Source organism: Apodemus sylvaticus, chromosome 5, assembly GCF_947179515.1.
Source record: "Apodemus sylvaticus chromosome 5, mApoSyl1.1, whole genome shotgun sequence".
NCBI classification, from domain to species: domain Eukaryota; kingdom Metazoa; phylum Chordata; class Mammalia; order Rodentia; family Muridae; genus Apodemus; species Apodemus sylvaticus.
Window position 1 is genome coordinate 103,502,424 of NC_067476.1, and position 26,795 is coordinate 103,529,218.

At 37.1% G+C, this 26,795-nt stretch overlaps 1 protein-coding gene across 3 annotated transcripts in view; it reads right to left on the reverse strand.

Annotated features, from left to right (window-relative positions):
- The window catches only part of Ubr1 (ubiquitin protein ligase E3 component n-recognin 1), a 121,706-nt gene that overhangs the window by 41,478 nt on the left and 53,433 nt on the right, over nucleotides 1-26,795 (reverse strand). For 2 of the 3 annotated variants that reach the window (XM_052183355.1, XM_052183353.1), the window contains exons 19-32: nucleotides 26,597-26,698; nucleotides 23,048-23,111; nucleotides 20,174-20,298; nucleotides 18,620-18,672; nucleotides 17,052-17,154; nucleotides 15,959-16,007; nucleotides 15,460-15,614; nucleotides 12,383-12,482; nucleotides 10,898-11,007; nucleotides 9,254-9,340; nucleotides 7,176-7,357; nucleotides 4,031-4,236; nucleotides 2,044-2,137; nucleotides 905-1,054 (exon numbers count right to left, since the gene is read on the reverse strand). In XM_052183355.1, the coding sequence (XP_052039315.1) occupies nucleotides 905-1,054; nucleotides 2,044-2,137; nucleotides 4,031-4,236; nucleotides 7,176-7,357; nucleotides 9,254-9,340; nucleotides 10,898-11,007; nucleotides 12,383-12,482; nucleotides 15,460-15,614; nucleotides 15,959-16,007; nucleotides 17,052-17,154; nucleotides 18,620-18,672; nucleotides 20,174-20,298; nucleotides 23,048-23,111; nucleotides 26,597-26,698 (1,580 nt within the window). The remainder of the gene's footprint in view (nucleotides 1-904; nucleotides 1,055-2,043; nucleotides 2,138-4,030; nucleotides 4,237-7,175; nucleotides 7,358-9,253; nucleotides 9,341-10,897; nucleotides 11,008-12,382; nucleotides 12,483-15,459; nucleotides 15,615-15,958; nucleotides 16,008-17,051; nucleotides 17,155-18,619; nucleotides 18,673-20,173; nucleotides 20,299-23,047; nucleotides 23,112-26,596; nucleotides 26,699-26,795) is intronic. The other variant, XM_052183354.1, reaches the window with a different exon arrangement.

Below are 26,795 nucleotides of genomic sequence, written 5' to 3' on the forward strand. Positions count from 1 at the left end.
TATATATTTCTTGAATTTTACCAGAAATATTTTCCATATAAATCTTCAATTTCATCTGAAAATGTTTATAATTCCACCTTCAATCAACTTAGAATTATCTTTATGCTATCACTTTATCTGTACAATTTCTATGATAATCTTTAATTTTAATATATTTTTCTATATATTTCTTCAATTTTATCAGAAATATTTCCATGTAAATCTTCAAGTTTATCAGAAAATGTTTATAATTCCACTTTCAATCAACTTAGGAATACTTTTATGCCTACCATTATTACAGCTATATAAAATTTTCCACAATAATCTTCAATTCTAACATGTTTAAAATTTTTAATACCTAAAATTTTTCTACAATTTTATCAGAAATATTTTCCATGTAAATCTTCAATTCTATCATAAAATGTTTCTATTTCATATTTCAAAAATAAAAAAATAAAAAAAATTGCAAAAAAAAAGAATGTGGAAATATAGCGATGAAAATTTGTGGATACAAACCTGAATGACTGTTAAATTCTCTAACTTGTCCCCTGCCTCAACAGCAAGTAGACATGCCTAGAGACTTGTAATAACAGACTGTCAGAATGTAAAATATTTTAAAATTTAAATGCTCACAATTTATTCAAAGATATGATAAATGTAATAATTTACTTATTTTCATCATTAATCTTTTATACAGATTTCTAATCGGATTTGCAACTTTGGGGTTCTACTGCTTCAATGGTGGGAAGAAAATGCACAACACAGTTCTGTAAGTAAATGAACACCCTAGTTCTCTTCAGCTCCAAAAACCAGGCTTTCATCTCACGTGACGGCTTCAGAATGAGGGTGGCATTGATCTCTGTAAGGAGGGAAAGGCAAGTGGAAGCTTAGAGGACGGACGGACGGAACAATGGTGAAGAAGCACCTGTTGATCTTCTGCGGCTGCAGAGGAATGATGGGGATGACGGTGTTGCAGAGCGACTTGCAGAGCGGGCACAGGTACTCGCCACTCTCCAAGTCGAATAGGTCAACGTGAATGCGCTGCTGGGAGCTCAGCTGGACAGCTTCAAAATACCTGCAAAATCCAAAGACACAGGTCCACTCAGAACAGCTCATGTGGCTCTGACTAGCCTCAGTAAAAAGTTCTAGAATTTTGGACTTAGTATCTTTAGAACTTATCACAAAAATACGTGTTACAAATATAAAAGAAACAGGTTGCCCACTTGGAGTGTAAATAGACATTACCACAGAAACAAATCTGAATGACTGTTGAATTCTCTAAGTTGTCCCCTGCCTTGACAGCAAGTGGACATGCCTAGAGACGCCTGATAATCATCAGCACCACTGAGGTCTCTCAATGGACAATTATGTTTTTAATCCAATGGCAAAGAGTAAGCTATACAAAAAATTTATCAGAAGTTATATTTTTAAATTTTTTTATCTTTTCTCAAGGTAAAACCAGAATATGTCATATTGCAAAGATACTTATTAATTTTGGTTTCGGTTTTTCTTTTCAATACAGGACTTTTCTGTGTTCCCTGACTGTCCTGAGTCAGGATCTGTAGACTAGGCCTTGGAACTCACAGGCCCACTGCTTCTGCCTCCCCAGTGCAGGATTAAAGGCATGCACCACCACAAATGGCAACAAAGATACTTTCTACTATATATACTTTAAGTTTTTGGTTTTGTCTTTTAAATGAAGATTACTGCTTCTCTCGCCTGCCTAGGACAAGCATTGTTGATACTATTTAGATTTCGGGAAGCAAGTGCATTTCCAGTGCTTGAGTCTGAGCTAGGGCGGCACTGCTGTGCGTGATAAGTACATGCTGTATTATCATGCTATACTCGAACCCTAAAATATATAGTTGGGAATTTGATACATCAATTTCCAAAGCTAACAATAAGTAAAAGTATAATTAGTATCATGAAATCAGGATTAGCAATGAAAATGTCTTTATTCAATAAGAAAAACAGAAAGCAGACATGAGAAACATGCCTTTTGTGGTATGTAGTGAGCATCCATGTTCCTAGTCTCTTTCAAGAACACGTCAGAGGACAACTTACTTTTGCCAACACACTGCATGCATGACGTGGCCACAGCTTCCTGTGTAAGTTCCATGTGCCAAGTCTGGTTCCATGAAGAGAGGGTCCAGCGCTTCTGGTTCACAAAGACAGAAATAACAGGTATGTACTTGAGCTTCTCTAAATGTTAGCAGGTGGGAATGGAGAAAGCTTTCAGGTCTAAAATGCTACAATTTTATTTCTTAGGAATGTCCAAGTATAACAATATGGCAACGGGATATATATTCCTAATAATAAGAAAAAAAGGAGAAAGAAGCAAGACCATCAGGTTAGATACTGAAATTCTTATGGATTAACAAATCCATATTCATTTACACTGTAATTCTAAACAGTAGTAGGCTCAAGCTGCATTATACTGGCTGCTGAAATGCTTTTCTATTTTTCTTTTATTTATTTATTTATTTATTTATTTAATGCATATGAGTACATAGTAGCTGTCTTCGGACACATCAGAAGAGGGTATCAGAGTGCATTACAGATGGTTGTGAGCCACCTTGTGGTTGCTGGGAATTGAACAGGACCTCTGGAAGAGCAGTCAGTGCTCTAAAGCGCTGAACCAACTCTCCAGCCCCTTTTCTGTTTTTCAAGAACAGATTTGCCTTCATAATTTTAAAGAATAATTTAAATACATGACAACTTACAAAGAAGATTTATTTTTATATGAGTGTTTGCCAGCCTATATGTCTGTGTGTGCTGGTACCTAAGGAGGTCAGAAGAGGGCACTAGATCCTCTGGAACTAGAGGTGCAGACAGTTGTGGACCACCATGCAGAAGCTAGGTCCACTGCAAGAGCACCAAGTGTTCTTAACTGCTGAGCCATGCTTCTAGCCACCATACATGACAATTTTAAGACAGAAAACAAAAGTCACAGAGCATGAACTTTAAATTATGATATTCTCACATCACTCATGGCCTGAGCATACAACCTGTGTGCTCAGCTCCCCCATTCATACGATGACATGCAATGCACAAGGCTGTTGTGAGTATTGAGTCAGTGACTGGAACACGTTAACTATTAATAAATGTTAGTTTATCATCATCATTACTTTAATAAAATTTAAACTATAAAGCAGTTAACTTTAGATAAGTATAATGTATTATGTAATTAATACTTGATGTAAAACAAGTATGTAAAACAAATACTTGATGAAGTAATTAATTGTTTAATATAAATCTAATCATAAGGCAAACATAATTTCACAGTGTGAGACACTGAATAAAATTATTAGTTTGAATTCATCAAACTGTTTATTATCTTGAAAAAAGGGACAAGAGATTACACTAAAACTACTAAAACAAACTTTTATTTTGTTTTATTTGTGAGACAGTATCTCACTGTGTAGCTCAGGCTGGTCTTGAACTCACTACGTAGGCCAGGCTAACCTCTACTTCATGGCAATCTCCCTAACTTAGCTCTCCATGTGCAGGGATTACAGGCCCAGTTAAAAGAAACTTTGTCAAAGCAATATGTGAAATATGTTTAGATCTTTATTTAAAAAATATGCCTTCCTACTAAAGATATTTTGGGAACAGTTATAGAAATAAAGATTGTATATTATATATATATATAATATTATATATACATAATATTCTTGAATTATTAACTTCCTTAAGTATGATAATGGTATGGTAAGTATATAGACTGTCCTCAATTTTGGAAAATGCATTCAGAAATACCTAGGGATATGAGGCCTGCAATCTACTTTCAAATGGTTTGAAGACAAAATAAAGTCAAAATGAGATGGGTTGAGCAACTGACCGAGGATTAACAAAAATCGAAACAACACCGAAACATCAAGTAGCTGATGTGACATGGAAGAACCTAATCTATTCTACATCTAGATGTACTCTTTAACCAAACGGGACTTACATACAACCTCACGGTTAACCCTCTTTCAGTTTACTTTTATTATAATCACATAGGCAGGAGAAGAAATGGCTGAAAGGCGACTGTCTGAGCAATACGTACCCCCGAAGAGGTCCACAGGCTTCCCCCGGTGCTGGGTTAGGGCGGTGGATTTCTGCACACAGGCTGACAACACCATGGCATTATTTTCTAGTTTCACCTCTTGTTCTTCTTGGCAGAGGATGCATGTCAGCACCTCCTTTTCTGTAACAGCTGGGCCCCGTTTAGGACCCAGAGCAATTCTAGAGTACTCACTGACTGCTGAGGTGCTATCAAAAGAAGCAAAAGAAATGAGATCATAGGCTTTGGTCACTGTCCTTACATTTTGGTAAGTAAGAAAATATAAATACAAATTATATTTAGCAATATTATCTTTAAAATCTACCCTGAACCTTCTGGCTTTAAGCAGTTAATTTTATAACTAGAAAATTCACTTTGTTCTAAGTGCACAAAGAAATACATCATAGAATATGATATATGTTGTGATTCTATTTAATTTACTATATCAACAAACGTGGGACCATTCTCTTTTTCTGAATGACTAATAGTTCACATATCAAAGAAATTTTGTAAAATATAGAAAAGTATTAAGAAGAAAATAAAAAGCATTGCATTCTGCAATGTAACCATTAATACTATTGCTCATTTTTTCCTAATTTGCTTTCTATTTATAATACACATTTTGTACAAAAACCATCACCCTATAAACAGACTAATTCACTTAGATGCTGCCTTACTTGTTCACACCTTTGCTATTCTGTCATGAATTATTTGAACTAGCTGCCCAGGGCTACTCCTGCTAGTGCACCGCAATTTATCCAATCCCTTTCATTAGGCATTTAGTCTTCAGTTTCTAGTTTAGTAGATGTTAAAAGTACAAAACTTTAAACCTTAACAAACTTTAATGCTATAGCAATACTTATGATCTACAATATACCGGGAAATAAAATACAAATAAAAGCGAGTCTTTATAATGGTTTGATTATGATGCTAGGCACCATTTCACAGGTTTTTTTTCTGTTGTTGTTGTTGTTTTCCCCACTTAATCCTTACAATAAATGTGAGGTAGATATAATTACCTCCATTTTCCCAAAGGGAGAAACTGAGACCTAGAGATGCTAAGAGATAGATCAAGGAACTCATCATTTGTATGTAGTAGGACGAAGATTTAACTAACCCAAGGGACCTGGCTTCAGAGGTCATGTGCTTCAGCATTCTGCAAAACTATACAAAAAACTCACTGCAATATGGCACATTATTTAGTGAAATGTAACTGACTCAGGATCTGGGGAGATGGCTCAGCAGTTAAGAGCACTGACTGCTCTTTCGAAGGTCCTGAGTTCAATACCAGCAACCACATTGTGGCTCACAATCATCCATAATGAGATCTGATGCCCTCTTCTGGGGTGTATGAAGACAGCTACAGTATACTTAAATAATAATAAATAAATCTTTAAAAAAAATAAAAGAAATGTAACTGGCTCAATCGCTCTCAGTGTGAATTAACATGACACACAACATGATACAGTTTTCAAGGGGTACTGCTCAGCTGTAACATCAGAGATACAGTAAGTATATATCACTCATGCAAACAAAACAAAAGGCTGACTAACAATACCCGATAACTTTGTGATTGCATATTTGCATGCAACAGTATAATAAAATCCTGACATATAGACATAGACCTTTTTTTACTTTTAGACAAAGTTCCACATATGTGCAGCTTAGGCCCGCCTACAGCTCACTGTAGCTCTGACTGGCCTTGAACTTTCAACCTTTTCTTAACCCCTTGAATGCAGAATCATACACATAAAACTTATAACCACGGAAGGCAGAAAAGCATATAAGACTTAGTCAAGTATCCAAAGGAACTTTAGCTTTATCTCTAACATTTGATTTTCAAAATGAAAATATAGTAATATAATTATAGTTAAAATTGTGAATAGAAAAGGCATTAAGATAAAAAAATTAAAACTTAAGACATTGAGAATCTACCTTTATTACTATATATTATATATACACTAAAAGATATATAATATATATGGAAAAAATAATAACAGGCACTTGTCAAAAGACAAAATGTAAAAAGTCAGTAAACAACTTTATGTGAATTGATCCTTGCACTAACTAGCAACCAAAAAATGTTTACATTTTAATTTATGGTGCTAGGATTGAACCAAGTACCTCGTGTGAGCAAGCACTCTACCACGGACCTTCACTCTTAGCCCATAAGTTGTGATCTCATGAGACTGAAGCATCTTCATGCACTACTAGTATGCACTAGTACAAGGTAACAGAGTCACCCAGAAATGCAATGTGGACTATCTGCCAAAGTTTAAACTTAACCAGGAGGAGTGGTCCATACTCTTGATCCCAGCACTCGGGAGGCAGAGACAAGCTGATCTCTGTGAGTCTGTCTGGTATACATAGTGAGTTCCAAGGCAACCAAGGCTACATAGTGAGAGTAGATGTATGGGACTGGAGAGGTAGCTCAGGGGTTAACCACTGACTGCTCTCTTAGAGGACCTGCCTGGGTTTGAGTCCAAGCCGCAACATGATAACTCACAACCATTTGCAACTCCAGTTTTACAAGATCTGGTGCCTTCTCTTGCTTCTGTGAGCATCAAGTACATATGTGGTACATAAACATATATGCATGTAAAATACCCATACATATAAAATAAAAAGAAATAAATCTCAAGAAATTTTTTTTTTTTTTTTTTTGGTTTTTCAAGACAGGGTTTCTCTGTGTAGCTCCGGCTGTCCTGGAACTCACTCTGTAGACCAGGCTGGCCTCGAACTCAGAAATCCGTATGCCTCTGCCTCCAAAGTGCTGGGATTACAGGCGTGTGCCACCGGCTAAGAAAAAATTTTTAAGGAACTAAATATAAAAGAAAAGAAAAATGTTGGTGTGGTGAATTATCCTTGTCATTTCAGCACTTGGAAAGCTGAGGCAAAATTGTTCCAAGTTCAAGACCATCAGGGACTAGAAAGGATGACCCTGTCCCAAGAAACAAAAGAAAAACTAGTATAAATCACCTCTATTAGGTGATCAATTTATTTCAGTTTTTAATAATTGTAGTTCATTTTTCCTTGGAACAAAATACAAATGCATAAAAAATGATGGGTTAGTTTCTATTTTTGCTGTTCCCATATTAATAATGATTTTGGAAGAATGCTATTAAGAACTATTAATTTTTTGTTTTACCTCTCTTCCTCCATAACGGAGTCTTCCTTCCCTGTTATTTCTGACGTATTGCCGTACATGAGTTTGTGAGTTTCAATGAAGTTTTTCTGTAAGGCAGACATCTGGGCCATGATCTTCTGGCGATGTAGCCTGGCGGCTTCAGCTTTTCTCTTCCGCTCTGCTTTTTCTTTATCGTGAGTGATCTGCATGTTAATAACACCAACTTTAGATAGGATCTCCTGTTAAAACTACATGTCCAGATTAAGTATGCTCTATTTGATGCAGCAGTTACCATATCTGATAAGGCAGACTTCAAACAAAAAGCAATTAGAGCGTTAAAAGAGGCTACTACATATCAATAAAAGAACAAACCATCAAGTAGATACAATAAGCTGGGTGTGGCAGCACATGCCTTTAATCCCAGCCCTGGGAAGCAGGGGGCAGGCAGATCTCTGAGTTGCTGACTAGCTTGGTCTATAGAGTGAGTTTCAGCACAGCGAAACTACAGAGAGAAACAGGGTCTTGACACACACACCCGAAAATATATGGCATTTATTAACGCTTATACTCTAAATATTAAGAGTCCCAAATTTCGTAAAACAAGCATAGAAGGCATAAAATATATAGGTCCTGATACAGTAATAGTAGGACTTCAATACTTAATTCATACATTTAAATAGGTCTTTCAGACTAAAAATACCTAAATAAACCTCAGAGCTACAATACACCATTAGCCAAATGGTTAGAGAACATTCTACCTGACAGATACAGATTATGCATTTTTCTCAGTGACATGGAACTGTCTTCAAAATTGACCATACCATAGGCTACAAGCAATACTTAACGAATATTTTAAGAATTAATTCTTGTTGGGCGGTGGTGGCGCACGCCTGTAATCCCAGCACTTGGGAGGCAGAGGCAGGTGGATTTCTGAGTTCAAGGCCAGCCTGGTCTACAGAATGAGTTCCAGGACAGCCAGGGCTACACAGAGAAACCCTGTCTCAAAAAAAAAACAAAAAATAAAAAAAAAGAAAGAAAAAAACAACCCCAAGAGATCTTAAACAACCTGATGATGCAACTTATGGCTCTATAAAAACCAACACTAAGCCAATCCCAAACCCAGGAGATGGGAAGACATAAAAATTAGGGAAGAGATTAATGAAATAGGGGCTAAATGACTTGGTTCTTCCAAAAACCCTGACAAATCCTTAGCCAATGTGACAAAGAAAGAATGTGAAGACGAAATTAGAATAGAAGGGTGTTCTATAACAGACTCCGGTGAAATCCAGAACACTATTAGAGAATAAATTGAAAATTTATACACTAAGAAGCTGGAAAACCTAGAAGAAATGGCTAAATTTCTATATGCATATGACCTACCAAAATTAAAACCAGAAGATGAAAAATAACATAAAAGAGATTTATTACAAGTACTAAAGATTTACCCCAGGCCTTTCACATGTGAGATAAATGTTTTATCATACACTAACTTAAGTACAATGCATTTTCTTTAAGAAAAAAGTTAGTAACCTCAAGTAAGAATATTCTAATAAATAAGATGGATGGATGTGATGGCGCACACCTTTAATTCTAGCATTGGGAGGCAGAGACAAATGGATCTCTGTTAGTTTAAGGTCAGCCTGGTCTACATAGCAACTTCCAGAACAGTCAGTTACATAGAAAGACCCTGTTTCAAAGAACGAACAAACAAACAAACAAACAACAACAAAAAGAATATTCTAATAATTAAATACTGAATTATTGAAAACATTATGGAAAGTCGTGACATCTAATTATCTAATTTCACTGAATCTAAGATGTACCATTATTTTATACTTCCTAAGAGATGAATATTAATGACTAAATTATTAGATGCCATTGACTGAGACATGTCCTAATTTTAGAAATGAAAGCATTTTAAAATTAGTAAGGTATTTATAACAGAGTTCACTGGGCATCAAGTTCCTTTAAAGTGCGGTGCAGAAGCACTGGAATAAAGACGGACAAAGAAATGCCATATTTTGCCACAAGGAGTTTCCCCTAAAGAAGTGACTTCTATTCCAAGACAGACGAGCGTAGCATAGTCATCGCGCTGTTACCTCCTCACTTTTAATGGATTCCAACCCGGAAGTGCTGGCCACAACTAAACAAGATTTTTCTCTTAATCGCTTCACTGTGTCAAACATCTGTGAAAACAGATGAAATATTAAGTTTGGTTAGACTGAGAAGACAGATTTTAAATCACTAATCTGATTCAGCCATCTTGTCTAGAAATCCCTTTGAGGTAAGCTACTTAGATGTATTAGAAAAACAAAATTTAAAAAGTGACCCTGTCTGTGACAAACAGTGCTGCTGTTGGCCAAGGAGCCACCAGCTGAGTTTAATTAAGTCTGCTACTCCGAGAACAACTGTTTGCCTGGGGATCAAGGTGCAGCTCAAATTATTTTTAAATGTTAAATTTAAATGTTAGTGGGAACTCTAACTTCCAAATGTTTATCCTTCTAAATAACTGGTACTCTAAAGCATACCTCTAATGCCAGTTTAAAGTTCATTTTTAGTTATGTTCTCATAACAATGATACAGCATTGTATTCTGACCTGTGAAGGGAACAGTCCGGCCTGGCTATCCCGGACACCCCGCCTGCCCTTAGGTCCCAGTGATGCTGGCCTTGCTCTTGCCCTGCGGTGTCCTCTTGTTGGAACAGTCTTCTATGTGGTAAAGCACTGGCTCTAGAGTGACCCGGGCCTCAGTTCTCACTTCAGCTGCTGACAAAGCCCTTCCGTATTATCCGAGAGAGCACCCTCTCAGGCTATTGGATTATTCTGATGAATATTATCTGTACTTCAACTATGGCATGCGCCAGGAAAGCAAGCATTTTGTGCTGCTTGGAACCTTGAATTCATCATGGCACACTGCAATTACTCAGTAAATGTAACCAATAATGTCGTAAATGAATATCTTATTAAAATAAATGCCAGAGAAACAGAAAAAAAGGAATTGCTACCATGAAAAAAACCAGAGTTGTAATAATTGATAGTAAATGACTACAAACGGTGATTGAATTCTAGCAGCAAATAGTAGATTTTTATATGTAGTATGAAATTACATAATTATGTATAATAATGATAATAAATGACTTTCAATTCTTGGATTTTTTTTTATTTTTGAAATTATACTTACATTATTTCTCCTTTCATCTCCAAACCTTCCTATATAATCATCCCTTGATCTTTCTCAAACTCAAGGCTTCATTTTGTTACATGTTTATATGTGTGTTTTATATATATATCACATATTCCTTAATATAACCTGCTGAGTCTATATAACGTTACTTGCTGTACATTTTTACAGTATCATACTGAACATTTTTAGAAACTGATCTATGATTCTAGGGTCTGACTCAGGGACTTACTCACACGTGGTAAGCACACCTACCACTGATGTCCACTTTCACCCCTACACTATTCTTATCAGGATAATTTGAGAGTATGCTCTTTCTACTTACAAGAGTAAAACAGTTATACCAGTAATTATACCAGTAGCAATTTCATACACCTTGTATTTACATACTGAGTTTATTGACTACATCAAGGCCACACCAAGTAACAAACTATTTAGGTTTACATAAGTATATTCTGTGGTATTCAAGTAAGGATGGATCACTTAATGATGCATTAATCAAAATACCTTCCTGATGTTAAGCAACACATAACACATTAGACCAGTTCGTTTTTGTGATATACCTGGAGTATCCACGTTATCATGTCCTTCTGGCCTTCTAATTGAGGGATTCCTTTGAGTTTTTCCAAAAGCATTTGTATATTCTGAGCATTCGTGGCTGAACTTCCCAATCCTTTTTTAAAATATAAAATTGTATTAAAAGAAGATTATCTTCATAATTATGCGCTAGTCTACTCCACAGTGCCTATCGTCCAGGTGGTGACGGAGGCTTGCCAGTCAGTGCCTTCTCTACCCCAATTTGTCAAAGAAAGAATCTGTGATTATATGAAATACTGAGTTACAATTATGTGAATTAATAAGTACTGAAAGATAGGATGAGAAAAACGCCCATTATTTTAAGTCTCTCTGCACCACCCACTTGCACTGCCAAGCAAGAGCTACTCCTAATAAACCGCTCTTGCCTTCTCTCTCTTTGATCACTGTCTACACGAAGTACACACTGAGAAGAACTACTGCAGAGATGCTGGAGTGGGGAGGTTATTGTCATACACAGAGAAGGCTTCAGTAATCTACAAGATTAGTGTAAAGAGAAAATGTCATACTGTGCTTACAACTATTAGTCTTGCAATTAATGTTTCAGGAATTTGCTTTGAACAAGAGTATCTTAGCTTAAGAGCATTCTAACCTAAACCTATCCTATTCTTCAAAACTAGAAAAAAATATACAAAACACTTTCAGTCAGACACACTCCTCTCCACTCATACTACAATCACACCCAGGAATGAAAGATCATGCAATAAAAAATATGCACTACGAAACTAAAAAAAAAATGAGTATACTGGAAAATATTAGTTAAAAACTAAACACACTAGGCAAATAAATGATTTAAGGGGTATAGTGGTTTGAATAGGTGTAGCCCCCGCAGACTCATGCATCTTAATATATGACTCATAGGGAGGGGTTCTTATCAGGAAGTACTGCTTTGTTGGCGCAGATGTGTCCCTGTTAGAGGAAGTATGTCACTGTGGAGATTAGCTTTGAGGTATCATATATGCTCAAGCTCCACCTAGTTTGGTACCCAGTTTCCTTCTGCTGCCTGAGGATCAGCTCCTTCTCAGCCCCACATCTCTCTTGATGCTGCCATGCTTCCCACCATGACAATAATGGAGTAAACCTCTGATCCTGTAAGCCAGCTCCAATGAAAGGTTTTCCTTTATAAGAGTTGCCATGAGCTGGACGTGGTGGCGCACGCCTGTAATCCCAGCACTTCAAAGGCAGAGGCAGGTGGATTTCTGAGTTCAAGGCCAGCTTGGTCTACAGAGTGAATTTCAGGACAGCCAGGGATACACAGAGAAACCCTGCCTCGAAAAAATCAAAAAAAAAAAAGAGTTGCCATGGTGTCTGTTCACAGCAACGAAACCCTAACTATAAGACAAAGGGCTTTTTAAATTTTAAGGACTGACAGATAACAACTGTTTAAGGTCCAAACTTCCAATTACAAACTGGCAATAAGCTAGAAACTTCTGGGGAATGATGCTTTAGCATACTTGAAGCCTTATGGTAAAAGTCAAAAGTCACTTCTTCTTCAGGAGCTTTCTGAAGCTGCTGCTTCTCCTCCAGCAAGCCCAGGGCCAATACATGGAACGCCTGAAAAAGGGAGAACAAGGGTCTTTGCAATGCTTCTTCTTTACTTGGAGGCACTAATATAAACAACCCAAAAGAAAGAAAACAATAACCCAAAATGGACAAAGCTTATAAACAAAGATAACTGAAAGAGAAATGATGAGCACCCATTTCAAATTAAAGAGATATAGTTTAAGATGATTGAAAGAATGTTACTTAAAAAAATGACAAGCATTTGGAGTTTATTATAAACTACACAGCTGCCAAAAAGGTTTAGGAAGCAGTTACTTGTTATTACACTGGTGATAAAGGAACATAAACTAGTTTTACATTAAAAAAATTATTGTGACAACATCAGTCAAAAATGTAAAGGAGCAGACTGTATACTAGGAATTGGTATGGCAAATACACTCATTTATGTAAGTAAACATATTTGTACAAGGATGTTGTTCATTTTAAACAAGGTAGGGCACACACCTGTAATCTCATGAACTTAGAAAGCTGAGAGGGAAGGATGACCTAAGCCACAAAATCAAGACCAGTCTGAGCAATGTAAAGAGAACCTGTCACAAGCAAGCAAGCTAACTGTGATCAATGTTCATCTTAGTGTTCTCTATTATAGCAAAACCCTAAAATCAAACCCAATGTCTATCAGTAAAAGTTAAATGCATAATAGTATTCTTATATAATGAGATATATATACAACCAAGAATGGCAAAAACCTTTATGTGCTTATGTTGGAATACTTTCCAGGATTTACAAAACATTTACAGTGTTTAAGAGATAAAGATGGGCTGGAGAGATGGCTCAGTGGTAAAGAGCACTGACTGCTCTTCCAGAGGTCCTGAGTTCAATTCCCAGCAACCACATGGGGGCTCACAATCATCTGTAATGGGATCCGATGCCCTCTTCTGGTGTGTCTGAAGAAGGCTACATTAGACTCATTTACATAAAATAATAAATAAACCTGTAAAAAAAGAGAGAGATAAGGACTTTGGGAGTTGTGGGGAAATTTTTAACTGGAGTTCAAATAAAGTTCTACAATACTGAATATAGTACTTCAAGTATTTATCACTGAGATACAAAAAGACCATGAACCTACAGACCAATAATAGCCAACAGGGGAGAAGGATAGAGATTATTCAGTTAAATAGGTATTAAATAAATATATAATTATAGCTGTCATAAAAATAGCAGGATTAAGTAATTTATTAACTAGAGGTCAAGAAGCCAGGTATGGCTGCTCATTTGTATACTTTTAGCCCTCAGGATGCTGAGGCAGAAGGACTGCCACAAGTTTAAGGCTAGCCTAGGCATAAGGAGTTTCAGTCTGCCTTGTGCTACAGCATGTGACCCTGCTTCAAAAATAAATAATAAATAATAGAACAAAGAGAGCTGCAGGTGTGGCTTCGTGGTGAGTTCTTGTCTAGTATATACATTCTCCTAAGTTCACTCACTAGCACCACCAAAACCAAACTAAAGAAAATAAATATAAGCCTATAAAAATATGATGCACTGGGTGGCGGTGTCATATGCCTTTAATCCTAACACTCAGGAGGCAGAGACTGGTGGATCTCTGTGAGTTCAAGGCCAGCCTGGTCTACAGAGCAAGTTCTAGGCCAGCCAAACTACACAGAGAAACCCTGTCTCAAAGAAAAGAAAAAAACAAAAACAGCATGTTGCAATGTGTTATGGACTTATCACTAACATGAGGAGACTTTGTTTTTTCCTTTGTGTTTTCCTTTTTCTTTTTCTTTTACTTTTTTTAACTCAGGAAAAGGAGTTAGGAGACATCAGGAAATTTTTAACTGAAGTTCAAATAAATAGAGTTAGAGAGTAGTACCTAAAATAGCATAGGAATAGATTATGTTCCAAAAGAGCTCATCAATCAAATGGATTCTATTTCCCAGCATCTTTGCAATTAATGAAATCAATAAGAGGCTTGCCAGGAATACAGTTACCTTTAATCACCATAATGTGCCCCCATTACAAAAGTACAGGGTACATTATAATTAAATTTCTAAAAAATCCCAACCACAAGTATTACAAAAGGAAATAAGGATAGACGACATTTTATAGATCTGAAACTTGTCTTTACTCCTTGGTTTATCTGAGCTCACACCATCTTTAAAAACCAGCTTTCTTCATCTGTTAGCATCTCTCAAGAAGGGAGAGGGCAGCCTTGGTTAGCTGATGATTTCCATGCCATTCAGGGCTGGACAGCAGGGGAGGTCAGCCTGTGGCAGGGAGTGGAAGGCTAATCTCCCTTAGCACAACACAGCTGCTGAAGCTTGATGGGAGAGCAGGAGGAAGACTTGGGGAGAGGGATCCAGCCCCTGCTTTCTGTCAGAATCACTGTTGGAAAAGCAGAAGGAAAAGCAGGAACGCCTTCCATGCTTGTGCATCTTTTCATGAGCTTTCTGTACTTTCCTCTCCATCACCATTCCTGGGCCTACTACGACCAAAGCCAAAGAATTCACAAAGCAGGGGAAAGGTAGGGGTCTAAGGGTTGGAATGCCTGAAACCTAGATGTGGCCCAGGATAAGGAGGCCAAGCTGGAGAGGAAGCTGAAGAACACCCAGAGGGAAAGAAACGATGGACAGGTGGTAGACAGGCAAGATTGGAAACTCTAGGGCACATTCAGATTTGGCCGTGGCTAACCAGCAGATTCTACATATTCAGATGTTTGTCCAAGCTTTTCCAAGACTACTTACTTTATTACTCCTTCCCAAGCTTGGCTCTCATTTCCTGGTTATTCCTAACCTATGTACTTTTTTTTTTTTTTTTTTTGAGTCTTTTAAAATGTGAATGTTCCCAAGGACAGAGATGCTAAGAACATGAGAATATATCAGGAAAGAAACTTGGGACACAGTTAAACTACTTTATGATTCCTAAGTACAACGTGTTTCTGACATGGTTCTGACTGACATTAATCCAAGGACTGTCTTTCAGATTCCACAAAGATCTCAAAGCAACACTGCAGGCAAGCAGGCGAGCATACCATCTGCAGCATCCCCTCTGTCCACAGATTAGACTCTGTGTCCACTGCCCGCTCGAGGATGGTCCTGAGGATGTGCATCATAACATCACAGCTGAGCAGGTTGACTACTTTGCTGAAAGCAGGGCAGAACTCAGGAGGAGGTGGTGGTGGCAATGCTGTTGGAGAAACAGAATAAATGGGGAAAAGAGACAAACAAGATACTACCCTAACTTACTAAATTGTAAATATGAAAAGCCAAAGTTTAAATGCAAAATTATGATTTTTTTCTGCTTCAAAGTACTGCAAACATCAATGTCAAGGAAAATGTAAACTGCTAGATCAGTTTTTCAAAATAAATTCCATTTGTCGACAATTTAAAAGGCTCTCATTCATGTTGGCCATATCTTAGTAAATAAATGAAAGGAGGCTCTTTTATATTTCCTTGAGTTGCCCCCTGCACATCAACAAAACATGCACAAAAAATAGGCAAAATGAAGTCAGTTCAGAAACTCAATTTTACCTTCATCTTTATTTTCTTGTTTTCTCCTTTTCTTCTGCATATGTTCAGCCTATATAAGAAAAAGAAAAAGTAAAAACTATTATTACATATACTGCTTAACAAGCACAAAACAAAACGCTGTTTGAAAAAGTAAAAAGATTGACCTACCTACTAAAATATTTTATATGCTAATTTAAAATATATTCATAATATTACTTTGACTAGAAACCAAATAGCTGTCTTAGAGAAGGCACTGCAAGATGAGTGAGGTATGATTCTCATTCAGAACTTAGCTCCTGTTCCTTTAGTCAGAAAGACTTCCTAGCTTCTATCCGGAACAAGAACCTACATGACAGTGTGTAACTTTTATCTGTATTTGTATTTATATTTATGTTATTAAATGAAAGCTCCTGTGTTAGACTCCGTTGCTGTGAGAAAGCAGCAGACAGCCTGATACAAAGGGCAGTAGCATCTCGCTCAGCCCATGTCTGGCTTCAGATCATCATGAAGAAGAAGCCATGGTAGAGTAGAACATTTCCCACAATGGCAGCAAGCAAGCAAGACCATGCTGGTAGTAACCAGCTCTCTCCTTCCCACACCTTTGTAAATTATTCAGCTTAACCAAAGGTCAACAAAACCAGCCATCACCAAAACCAAGTGATCACTTATCATCCTTTTAAGACCAACAGACACTATGTACCAATCACTAGTGTAAAAGACAAGAAAGATAAAAGAAAGAAAGAAAATGAGACAGAGAGAGACAGAGAGAAACAGAGACAGAAAGGGACAAAGGGAGGAGAAGATGGAGGGGAAGGGGAGGAGAAAGGAAGTGAGGGAGGGAGGCAAGGAGGGAGGAAGAAAGAATCTAAAGAACAAGAGAGCCAAGTAGAGGAGTGACTGTGAGTGAAGGACACGCCCTTGAATCCTCTTCTCCTGTAGCCACTATTACAGACATCTCTGCTACAGCCAAATAGTCTAAATATTGTCTATATAAGAGGTTACTTCTTGGATGAATTAACACCTTCTACTGAGAGCCATTATGAAACTACATTTCTGTAGATTCAGAAAACATACAGGACTTCAGGTTTATTTATGAAAAAAATACTTTTCCTACCTTGCTATGCTGTGTTTTAGAATAATGGTAAAAGTACATATTGAAGTCTTTCAGTGATTCATCTTTCAGTTCATACACTCCGTGGCCCGACACACCTGGTTTCCTAAAGCAAGAGACAACAGAGATGAAGAACGGCGTTTTTGTTTTCACAGAATTGACACCAGACAAAAATTCTAAAGTCTAATCTAAAATTCAAGATTCCCATTAAAATATTATATCTTGGAAACGATCAATTTAGTTCTATGGTAACTAAAAAAATATACACTGAATACAAAATCCTAACAACAGTGACATTTTTATTTAATAGTCATAAAATTCAAACAAATCTGGGAAAGTCTGCTTTGTGCTAGGTGAACCTGATAGCATGCTTAAATTCCCAGACTTCTTTTGTAGCCTCTGGGTTTAAAGGTGGCTGTTAAATTACAGTATACTACTTGACTTAGGGTCAAATCTCAAATGGTAGAGATACAAATCATACCAAACTGTTCTATCAATAGTATGGAATCATCTATCAAGCGCTGTAGTAGGAAAAGCACGACAGCCGTGCAGGGTGGCACACATGCCTGTAATCCTAGCACTTGGGAGGCAGAGGCAGGCAGATTTCTGAGTTCGAGGCCAGCCTGGTCTACAGAGTGAGTTCCAGGACAACCAGGACTATACAGAGAAACCCTGTCTTGAAAAAAACAAAAAACAAAAACAAAAACAAAAACAAAAAAACAAAGAAAATGCACCACAGCTAAAGGAGCATACCATATCTACTATGAATATTTAGCATCTTTGAGTTTCTGTCCAATTCTTAGCTTAAAAAATATCATTAAACACTGCTAACAGGAAAAAAACCCCACATGTTATTGTATAAGTTATTTACAATTAGTAGTGAGCTGGAGAGATGGCTCAGCAGTTAAGAACACTGGCTGCTCTTCCAGAGGACCCAGCTCACAACTGTCTGTTAACTCCAGTTCCAGAGAGCCTGGCATTCTTGCACTGACATATATGCAGGCAAAACATGAATGAACATAAAAATAAATGTCTTTTAAAAAAAAATTCAACAGCATCACTCTAAACACAATATAATCACAAGTCAAAGTACATTACTAGTATCAATTTTCCAAAATTCAAGAATTAATTCAACTAACATTTTCACTTTGTATACCACAAAGAGTGAAGGGTTTATAAAATACCCTTTAACTCTATTGGAAAAAAATCTAAGATTAGCATATGAAACAAAAATTTGTAAAACAATGAAGTCATAGCTTCAAAGTATTGGGAAAAGGTATCAGACAGTCTTATTAGCTTCCTGTCTGCATCACCTAATGTCACTAGTCGACTCTCTCACTTACCTGCCACACAGAGAACCTCATTTCATCAACAAACACATGGAACTGCTTCATCATTAGACAGCCAGTCGTTTAACGTGCCTGGCATTCCCCATCCTCACCCCTCTAACTCCATATTGTATTCTCATTCCTGGGCACTCTAAAAATTAATCAAATGTTATAAAAAATATCCAGAGTATAAAAATAAAGATCAGCCTATCTCTCAGATAAGGATAAATATTAGACACTTACTTAAATGTGGCCACTTTGTTTATGACATTCTCCAAGCCAGTTTCGTTATTTTCCTGTTGAAACAACATTTTTTTGTCATTTTTACCTTTAGGTAATGATTTTTTTCTTCTCTTACTGTGAACTGAAATACATTTTAATCTTCATCTCTGAAGTACTTTACACACAATAAGTTTAAAGATTAACTGCAATATTGTATTAAAAGTACATATGAAAGTCGGGTGGTGGCAACACATGCCTTTAATCCCAGCACTCAGGCGGCAGAGGCAGGCAGATCTCTGTGAGTTTGAGGCCAGCCTGGTCTACAGAGCGAGTTCCAGGACAGCCAGGGCTACACAGAGAAACCCTGTCTCATAAAAACAAAACAAAACAAAAACAAAAAGACGTCATATAAGAATCACTTTTCTAGGACTGCAGGGCAGCTCCGTGTATAAAGTATTTTGGCATACAAGCCTAACATCCTCACCCAGGCCTTCGAGCCCATACAGAAACTACATGTGGTGACTCATAAGGACAATCCCAGCACTCCCAGATGAGAGGCAGCAGAGTCACCAGAAAGCTCATGTAGGCTGCAGATATCTACATACATGTCATGGTATGAGCATTCTTTCACTCATAAAAAAACAAAACCCTAACTGATCATTGCTCTAATTCATATGCAAATCTCACCAGAGGAAAAACATAAGAGTCATAACTTTAGGACATTATTCCACTATTGGTATATACTAAAGCATAAACACCACTGTATGCAGATCACAGGTCACCTACAGATCTCTAATTAGAGAGCGCAGGCTGACAGCATGCTTCAGCTGTTGCCCTTTGGGCTTCTCACTAAAGGATTCCTGACCCTAGGCAAGGCTAATATGATAAAGCAGCTTGTTCTGAGAGACATGGCAAGACAGCAAAACCTGATTTTTAATTTGGTATCTGTCTGTTTGTCTGTCTGTCTGTCTGTCTCTCTCTCTCTTCCTACTCCATCTACTCTCTCCATCCCTTACTACTTTTCTTGATAGGGCATGCTCCATAGCTCCTGCTGCTCTGGAACTCTGGCGTGCTGGTATTAATAAAAGTGTGTGCCACAGTGTGTAACCTATTGCTTCATTCTTTCTCTTCCTTCATTCTTTTCACATAATACTTGAATGAATTTATGAGACTACACACAATATATATACTTACACGTATATGTATGTACATACATACATATATACATACATACACAATGTATAATTATCAAATCAGGGTAACTGGGATTTCCAAGTTCTCAAATACCTTTCAATTTGACATGCTGGAAAACTTTGGGCTCTCTTTTTTCTAGTTATTTACAAATATATCACTTTGTTGTTAAGCATGAACACTAGCACTAATTCCTTTTCCTAAGTATACTTTGCTGCCTGTTATTTAACCTCTCTCTGTCTATGGCTCCAGTTCCAGGGGATCCAACACCCTGTAAGAACACCAGGCATGCATTTGATACACTTACAAGCATGTAGGAAAAACACCCAAACACATAGGTTTTAAAATAATTTTCTTTTTTCTTTTAAAGAAAAGTGACCTTACATTCTCAGGTAGGTTTCTGGCGATAGCACTGTGTGGCATGGGCTCAATGCACAGTAAGTGAGTAATCTCTCTCATTATAACCTCCTCTTTGGTCACATTTCCCACGCCGGGTACATAACGTTCTCCTAATACAACAAAAAACAAACCACAAAATTTTATTCATTTCTATTTAAGTTTTGTTCTAACAGATGTTACTTTACCCAGAACATTGCATTAAATTTAGGTCTATAAAAACAAATCAAAATCATTTCAATATTTTCCCAAAATCAAACCATAAACTATTTGTTGAAAGAGGGAAACCATTCAGTGACCTGAAGAATCCAGCCCTGATTTTAATATGCTGTAATCCCAGCACTTGAGAAGCTGAGATAGGAGGATCACAAACAGAAAGGCTAGCCTGGGTCACCTAACAAGACCAGGTTTCAAAAGTAAGCCAATAGACTGGAGCTATTGTTCAGTGGGTATGAGCACATATTTCTCTTATAGAGGATCGAAGTTCTATTTCTGGAACCTTCGGCAGGACACTCACAGCTGCCTGCTAATCCAGCTCCAGGGGATCCAATGTCTCTGGACTCGAAGGTCACCTGCACTTACATGCACATACCCACACATACACTAAAAATAATAAATTGTTAAGGTCAGGCATATTGTTGGCAAATGCCTTTAACACTAGCACTCAGGAGGTAGAGACAGGCAGATCTCCGTGAGCTGGAGGCCAGACTGGTCTACAAAGTGAGCTCTAGGTCAGCCAGAACTATACATTAAGACCCTGTCTCAAAAAGACAAGAAAAGAAAACCAAAAGAAAATCAAAATAAACTGCAAAATAAAAACAAAACAAACAAACACAACAAATAGGGCCTACTTAGAAGTTAAGACCTCTTGTTGCACAATCACAAAGACTAGACTTTGAATCCCAGTACCTGTGCAACAAGCCCGATGGCTCACAAACACTCCAGTTATAAGGGATTTGATAGCCTCTTCTGTCTCCTACATACATGCACAAGAACACACACACACACACACACACACACACATACATGCATACACACATGTGTACCTATACACTGACATACAGACAAGCATACACTCAGAGGCAGGGGACACAGAAAGAGACAAAAAAGACAGAAAAATAAAGAAGCACATAAAAAAAGAAGAAAATGAAAAATGAAAAGTAAAATTAATGGTCTACATGATAAAACAGGATTATGTACCAAGCCTAGGACTCACACATGCTAGGCATATACTCTACTACTGAGCTACAAACCCAGTTCCAGGTTACAAATACATAAACAAAAAACTCCGTCAAATGGAGATTAGAAGTTGCTAAATCAAGTATAGGAATGTCTCTAGTGGCAATATCTAACTTCCACTGCTTCAAGAAGACATCCGAACATATGGCACCCTAGGTTTTTTTTTTAAGTGTGTATATGTGCAAATACTTTGTGTAATGTGAGCATGTGTGCATGCTGTGTGTGCATGCTGTGTGTGTGTGTGTGTGTGTGTGTGTGTGTGTGTGTGGTCATGACCTTATTTCTAAGATAGGATGCTTACTGAATCTGGAGCTCACAGATGCAGCTAACCCTACTGGCAGACCTGCTCTCTAGGGTCCTCCTGTCCAGTCCCCTCAGTTCTGGGATCACAGGTGTGTGCTGCAAGCCTGCCTCGTATTGGAGATTGAACTCAGGTCCTCGTGCCTTCACATCAGGTACTTTACCAGCGTGAGCCACTTCCATGACATTTTCATTGACATACGTCCATTAAACACAGAAACAGGTTTCCTAAGGGTCGTCCTCTCAGGTGTGTCAGGTACTTCCCCACATTCTCCTCCCACGCTGTCCTTCCCCTGACTGGTCTCCTTTCCACCCCTCCACTCTGCCTTCATGACCTACGTAGTCACCACTAGTTTTCAACACTATAATATCTATAAAAGGCCTGTGCCTTCTAGAAGAGATCCTTTCAGATATTCTCTAAATCAAACACAGAGAATTTGTTAAATGATTTATTTCCAATAACTCATTTTCACATTTGTAAATTTTATGTTATATTTTATTTATAATTTTTATATATATATATGTATATATATTTACCAAAGGGGTATCCCCCAGGTTCACAGTCCCAGAAGCAACCTTAGAGTAGGTTCCTTTCACATTGTATGGATTAGGAATCTGAAACTCAAAGATTATATAGCATGTTCTTAATAACTGAAAGCAAGGCCAAGACTTTATAATCTAACTCCTAATCCAAAAATTTCCTACTTATTTATATTTTTCCATTATAAACCAGCTATGGGGCTTGAAAGATGGCTCAGTGGTTCAGAGCGTTTGCCACTGCTGCCGAGGAGCCAAGTTTTGTTCCCAGTACCACACAGTGGCTCACAACCATCTTTCTCACTGTGATATCTACACAAAGTAATTTGCAAATATGACATGATAAAAACATTTAAATTAGATCAAGAATATATTTAAATTTCATGCACATATGTAAACATTAGCACTAAATAAGTAGATTTAAAAACCCTATGTTTATACCCAGGATATTTATACCTCAACCTCCAAAGTCCAACAGTTAAAAAAAAAAAAAAAAAAAAAAAAAAAAAAAACGAGTATAAAAATGAAAAGGTTACTGGGGATATAGCTCAGTGGCAGGGCACTTGCCTAACTTGTGAAAGGCCCTGGGTTTGATCTCCAATACCGAGGGGAAAAAAATGCAAGGTTCATTTTTAAAGAAATTTCTAAATCTATCTGTCACACTGGCCACATTAATCTCGGATATTTCATGTAGCATATAGAACAGAAAACAAATAGCAACTGTATTTTATTAATATTCTCTAAAAAGTAAATCATGTTCTAGTTCAAATTTTGATTTAATCTTACCCACAATATAGATGAGGACCTGAAGCATTTCTTCTATTAATGTATTATACTGTTTAATCAAATCCTACAGAATTAAAAAAGAAAGTGACATGAGAACCACAGACTCCAAGCATGTATTGCTTCATTAGATGCAAGGCCCACCCAGTCTAGAGTTTTCTTCCAAGCACAACAAGAGGTAGGAACCAAACTCCCACCTGACACATGAAGTACTCAATCACAGCTGTTAGAAACTGCCAATTTCTTCATTACCATCACCACCACATTGTTATTTGTCCTAAGTCAGCAAATCCTAATCGTTCCCTTCCTCTGCTCATTAGGAGGGTGGGAAGTGGCTTAAAGTACACGTCCTAGGTATAGTAGGAATATCATTCCCTAAAACATCTCTTACTTAAGTTCTTCTGATAAATCAGTTATTTTCACTGAAGGTAAATTCAAAAAATTTTCTTTTCTATATATAGCCTATTATTTGGGTCTCCATAAGTGACTTCGAAGATAGAAAAATTAAGGGATGGGATTTAATAAATCTGAAACAGTCACGGTTGCCCCTTGTTGGTGGTTGCTCACATCTTTAATCTCAGCACTCAGGAGGCAGAGGCAGGGAGATCTCTGAGTTCAAGGCCAGCCTGACTACACAGCAAGTTCCAGCACCGCCAGGGCTACACAGAGGAACCCTGTCTGGAAAAACTAAAGCAAAAAAACCAAAACAACAACTACAACAAAGTCAGAATTACATTATAAGCTAGTACTTCAAATATTAAAACAATTTAGATGTGTCAGGGTACTGTAAGACAAACACAAATTGTAAAAAATGCAACCAGTATAATAAAAATACTAAAATAAACATCTATAAAAATAGAAAAGGGGAAAAAATTTAAAAAACATACAAAAGGAAAGAACCGACAATTCACTAATTCCCCAAAGCCAATGATAATGAACCAAAATAACAAAACTGTATGCACCATCTTTCACTATTAATGTGATATTAAAAACCCCATACTATCAGAATGCATGCACCAATCTGTTAATACTTATCAAGAGCCTTATGTAAAAAGGTGCTTTTTTTAAAAAAAAAAGATTTATTTATTTATTTATTTATTTATTTATTTATTTATTTATTTATTTATTATATGTGAGTACACTGTGGGTGTCAGATCTCATTACAGATGGTTGTGAGCAACCATGTGGTTGCTGGGATTTGAACTCAGGACCTTCGGAAGAGCAGTCAGTGCTCTTAACCGCTAAGCCATCTCTCCAGTCCAAAATGTGGTGTTTTATTCATTAAATTTACATGTAAATTTTATCTTAAAATAAATGCTTTTTGCATGCAATGGAACTGCTATATAGACTTTAAAAGTGGTAATGTTTCAATTTCACAGCTTTTTTAAAATTCCATATATTCTTTATTTACATTTCAATACAATTTCAATCTTCATTTACATCTCCTTTCCTGGATTTCCCCTCTCCGAAAGTCCCATAAGCCCTCTTCCCTCCCCCTTGTTCCCCAATCACCCCCTTCCCATTTCCCTGTCCTGGTATTCCCCTACACTGCTGCACTGAGCCTTTCCAGAACCAGGGACTTCTCCTTCCATCTTCTTGGGCATCATTGGATATGTGAATTGTGACTTGGGTATTCCGAGCTTCTGGGCTAATATCCGCTCATCACTGAGTGCATACCATGTATGTTCTTTTGTGATTGGGTTACCTCACTTAGGATGATGTTCTCCAGCTCCATCCATTTGTCTAAGAATTTCATGAATTCATTGTTTTTAATAGCTGAGTATTCCATTGTATAAATATAACACATTTTCTGTATCCATTCCTCTGTTGAGGGACATCTGGATTCTTCCCAGCTTCTGGCTATTATAAATAGGGCTGCTATGAACATAATGGAGCATGTGTCCTTATTACATGCTGGGGAATCCTCTGGATATACGCCCAGGAGTGGTATAACAGGTCCTCCGGTAGTATCATGCCCAGTTTTCTGAGGAACCACCAGACTGATTTCCAGAGTGGTTGTACCAGCTTGCAACCCCACCAGCAGTGGAGGAGTGCTCCTCTTTTTCCACATCCTTGCCAGTACCTGTTTTTTCCTGAGTTTTTGATCTTAGCCATTCTGACTGGTATGAGGTGAAATCTCAGGGTTGTTTTGATTTGCATTTCCTTGATGACTAAGGATGTTGAACATCTTTAGGTGCTTCTCAGCCATTTATTATTCCTCAAGTGAAAATTCTTTGTTTAGTTTTGTACCCCATTTTTAATGGGGTTATTTAGCTCTCTTGAGTCTACCTTCTTGAGTTCTTTGTATATATTGGTTATTAGCCCTCTGTCGGATGTAGGGTTGGTAAAGCTCTTTTCCCAATTTGTTGGTTGCCATTTTGTCCTTTGGTATTTAAGTACCAACTTGCTTAAAAATGTACTTTATTAAATTAGCATTATGCATATTTTAAAGTTAAAAGTCTGTGCTTTGTAGATAGGGAGGTAAAACTCCCATTTCTTGTCCACTGAATGTGAGGGAAATTGGATTTATCAGAAAGTTGATTGATACCTTGAAGTATTGTGTTTTCAGTGACTGGCACTGCACTGCGAGTTACAACCATCTATCATCTAACAGGCTACTTAGTCAGATTTCTCATCATGAGTCTTCAATCCTGCTGTTTTATTATTGAAATACCACAAGTCAATAGGCAATTTGAATGGAGATAAAGTTCTCTGTCATGGTCTTAAGGACAAAGACAACAATTTAGAGGTACTGAGTAAATTTTGCAATTTAGAGGTACTGAGTTTGAATAAAATTCACTGAAATGTAAGTTTGGGTCTTATATGAAAATAAATGTGTAAGATTTAAAAAAAGTGGTAATATACAAATGACAATACAAGTCTGGTATTTATTCAATTACAAAGAGAAAATCCTATTATAATATTTTGTAAAGCAGGCTACAAATTATAAAACAGCACATGTAGAATAAAGCTTTTGCTTTAAAAACAAAATCCTGATATCTTATTTTCTGAAGGCAGTATGTTAAGTGTCATCTATTTTCTTTGTTGATCTATATAGAGCCTAAGTTTTCTAGAGTGAAAAGAAAGTATGTGTGTTTGCATATTTGTGTAGTCTATGTGCATGTGTGATGTTTGGAGGTATAGATATTCCACGGTATGGGAAAAACCACGGTTCCTAGATACCTAGGACATCCCAACCAGAACATCACAATCCAAGAAAGTGCAGGTCCTTTATAAACTGATGCAGTATTTGTGCATAGCCTATACACATCTTGCTGTACACTTTAAAAGCACATCCACATTACTCATAATACCTAACACAAATGTAAATATCACATAAATGTAAATATCATGTAAATAGTGATGTATAACACTGTTTGCATATTAGTACAGACACAATTTTAAAAAAAATCTCAAAAAATATCTCTCTGATCACTAGTATGATGTGTCTGCATAGAAGAAGTATAACTGTATAGACAAAGAATATATATGTAAAACAATGACAACAATATGCCCTTTGAATGAATTCCCACACCACTCTCCATTGCTTACCTGGTCTTTTGTGGATATGGACTTGTTAAAAGCATCAACAAGTTCATACCTCTGAAGTACCAGTAACAAGAACTTGTTGGGATCCATTATAGATGCTCCAATCTGTGAAAGAAATTGGGTGTCACATTTCTTGTGTATTAAATGAAGGAGCACTGTCTCTAATAGTCCCTTTAGAAGATAATAGATGCCCATTCTATTT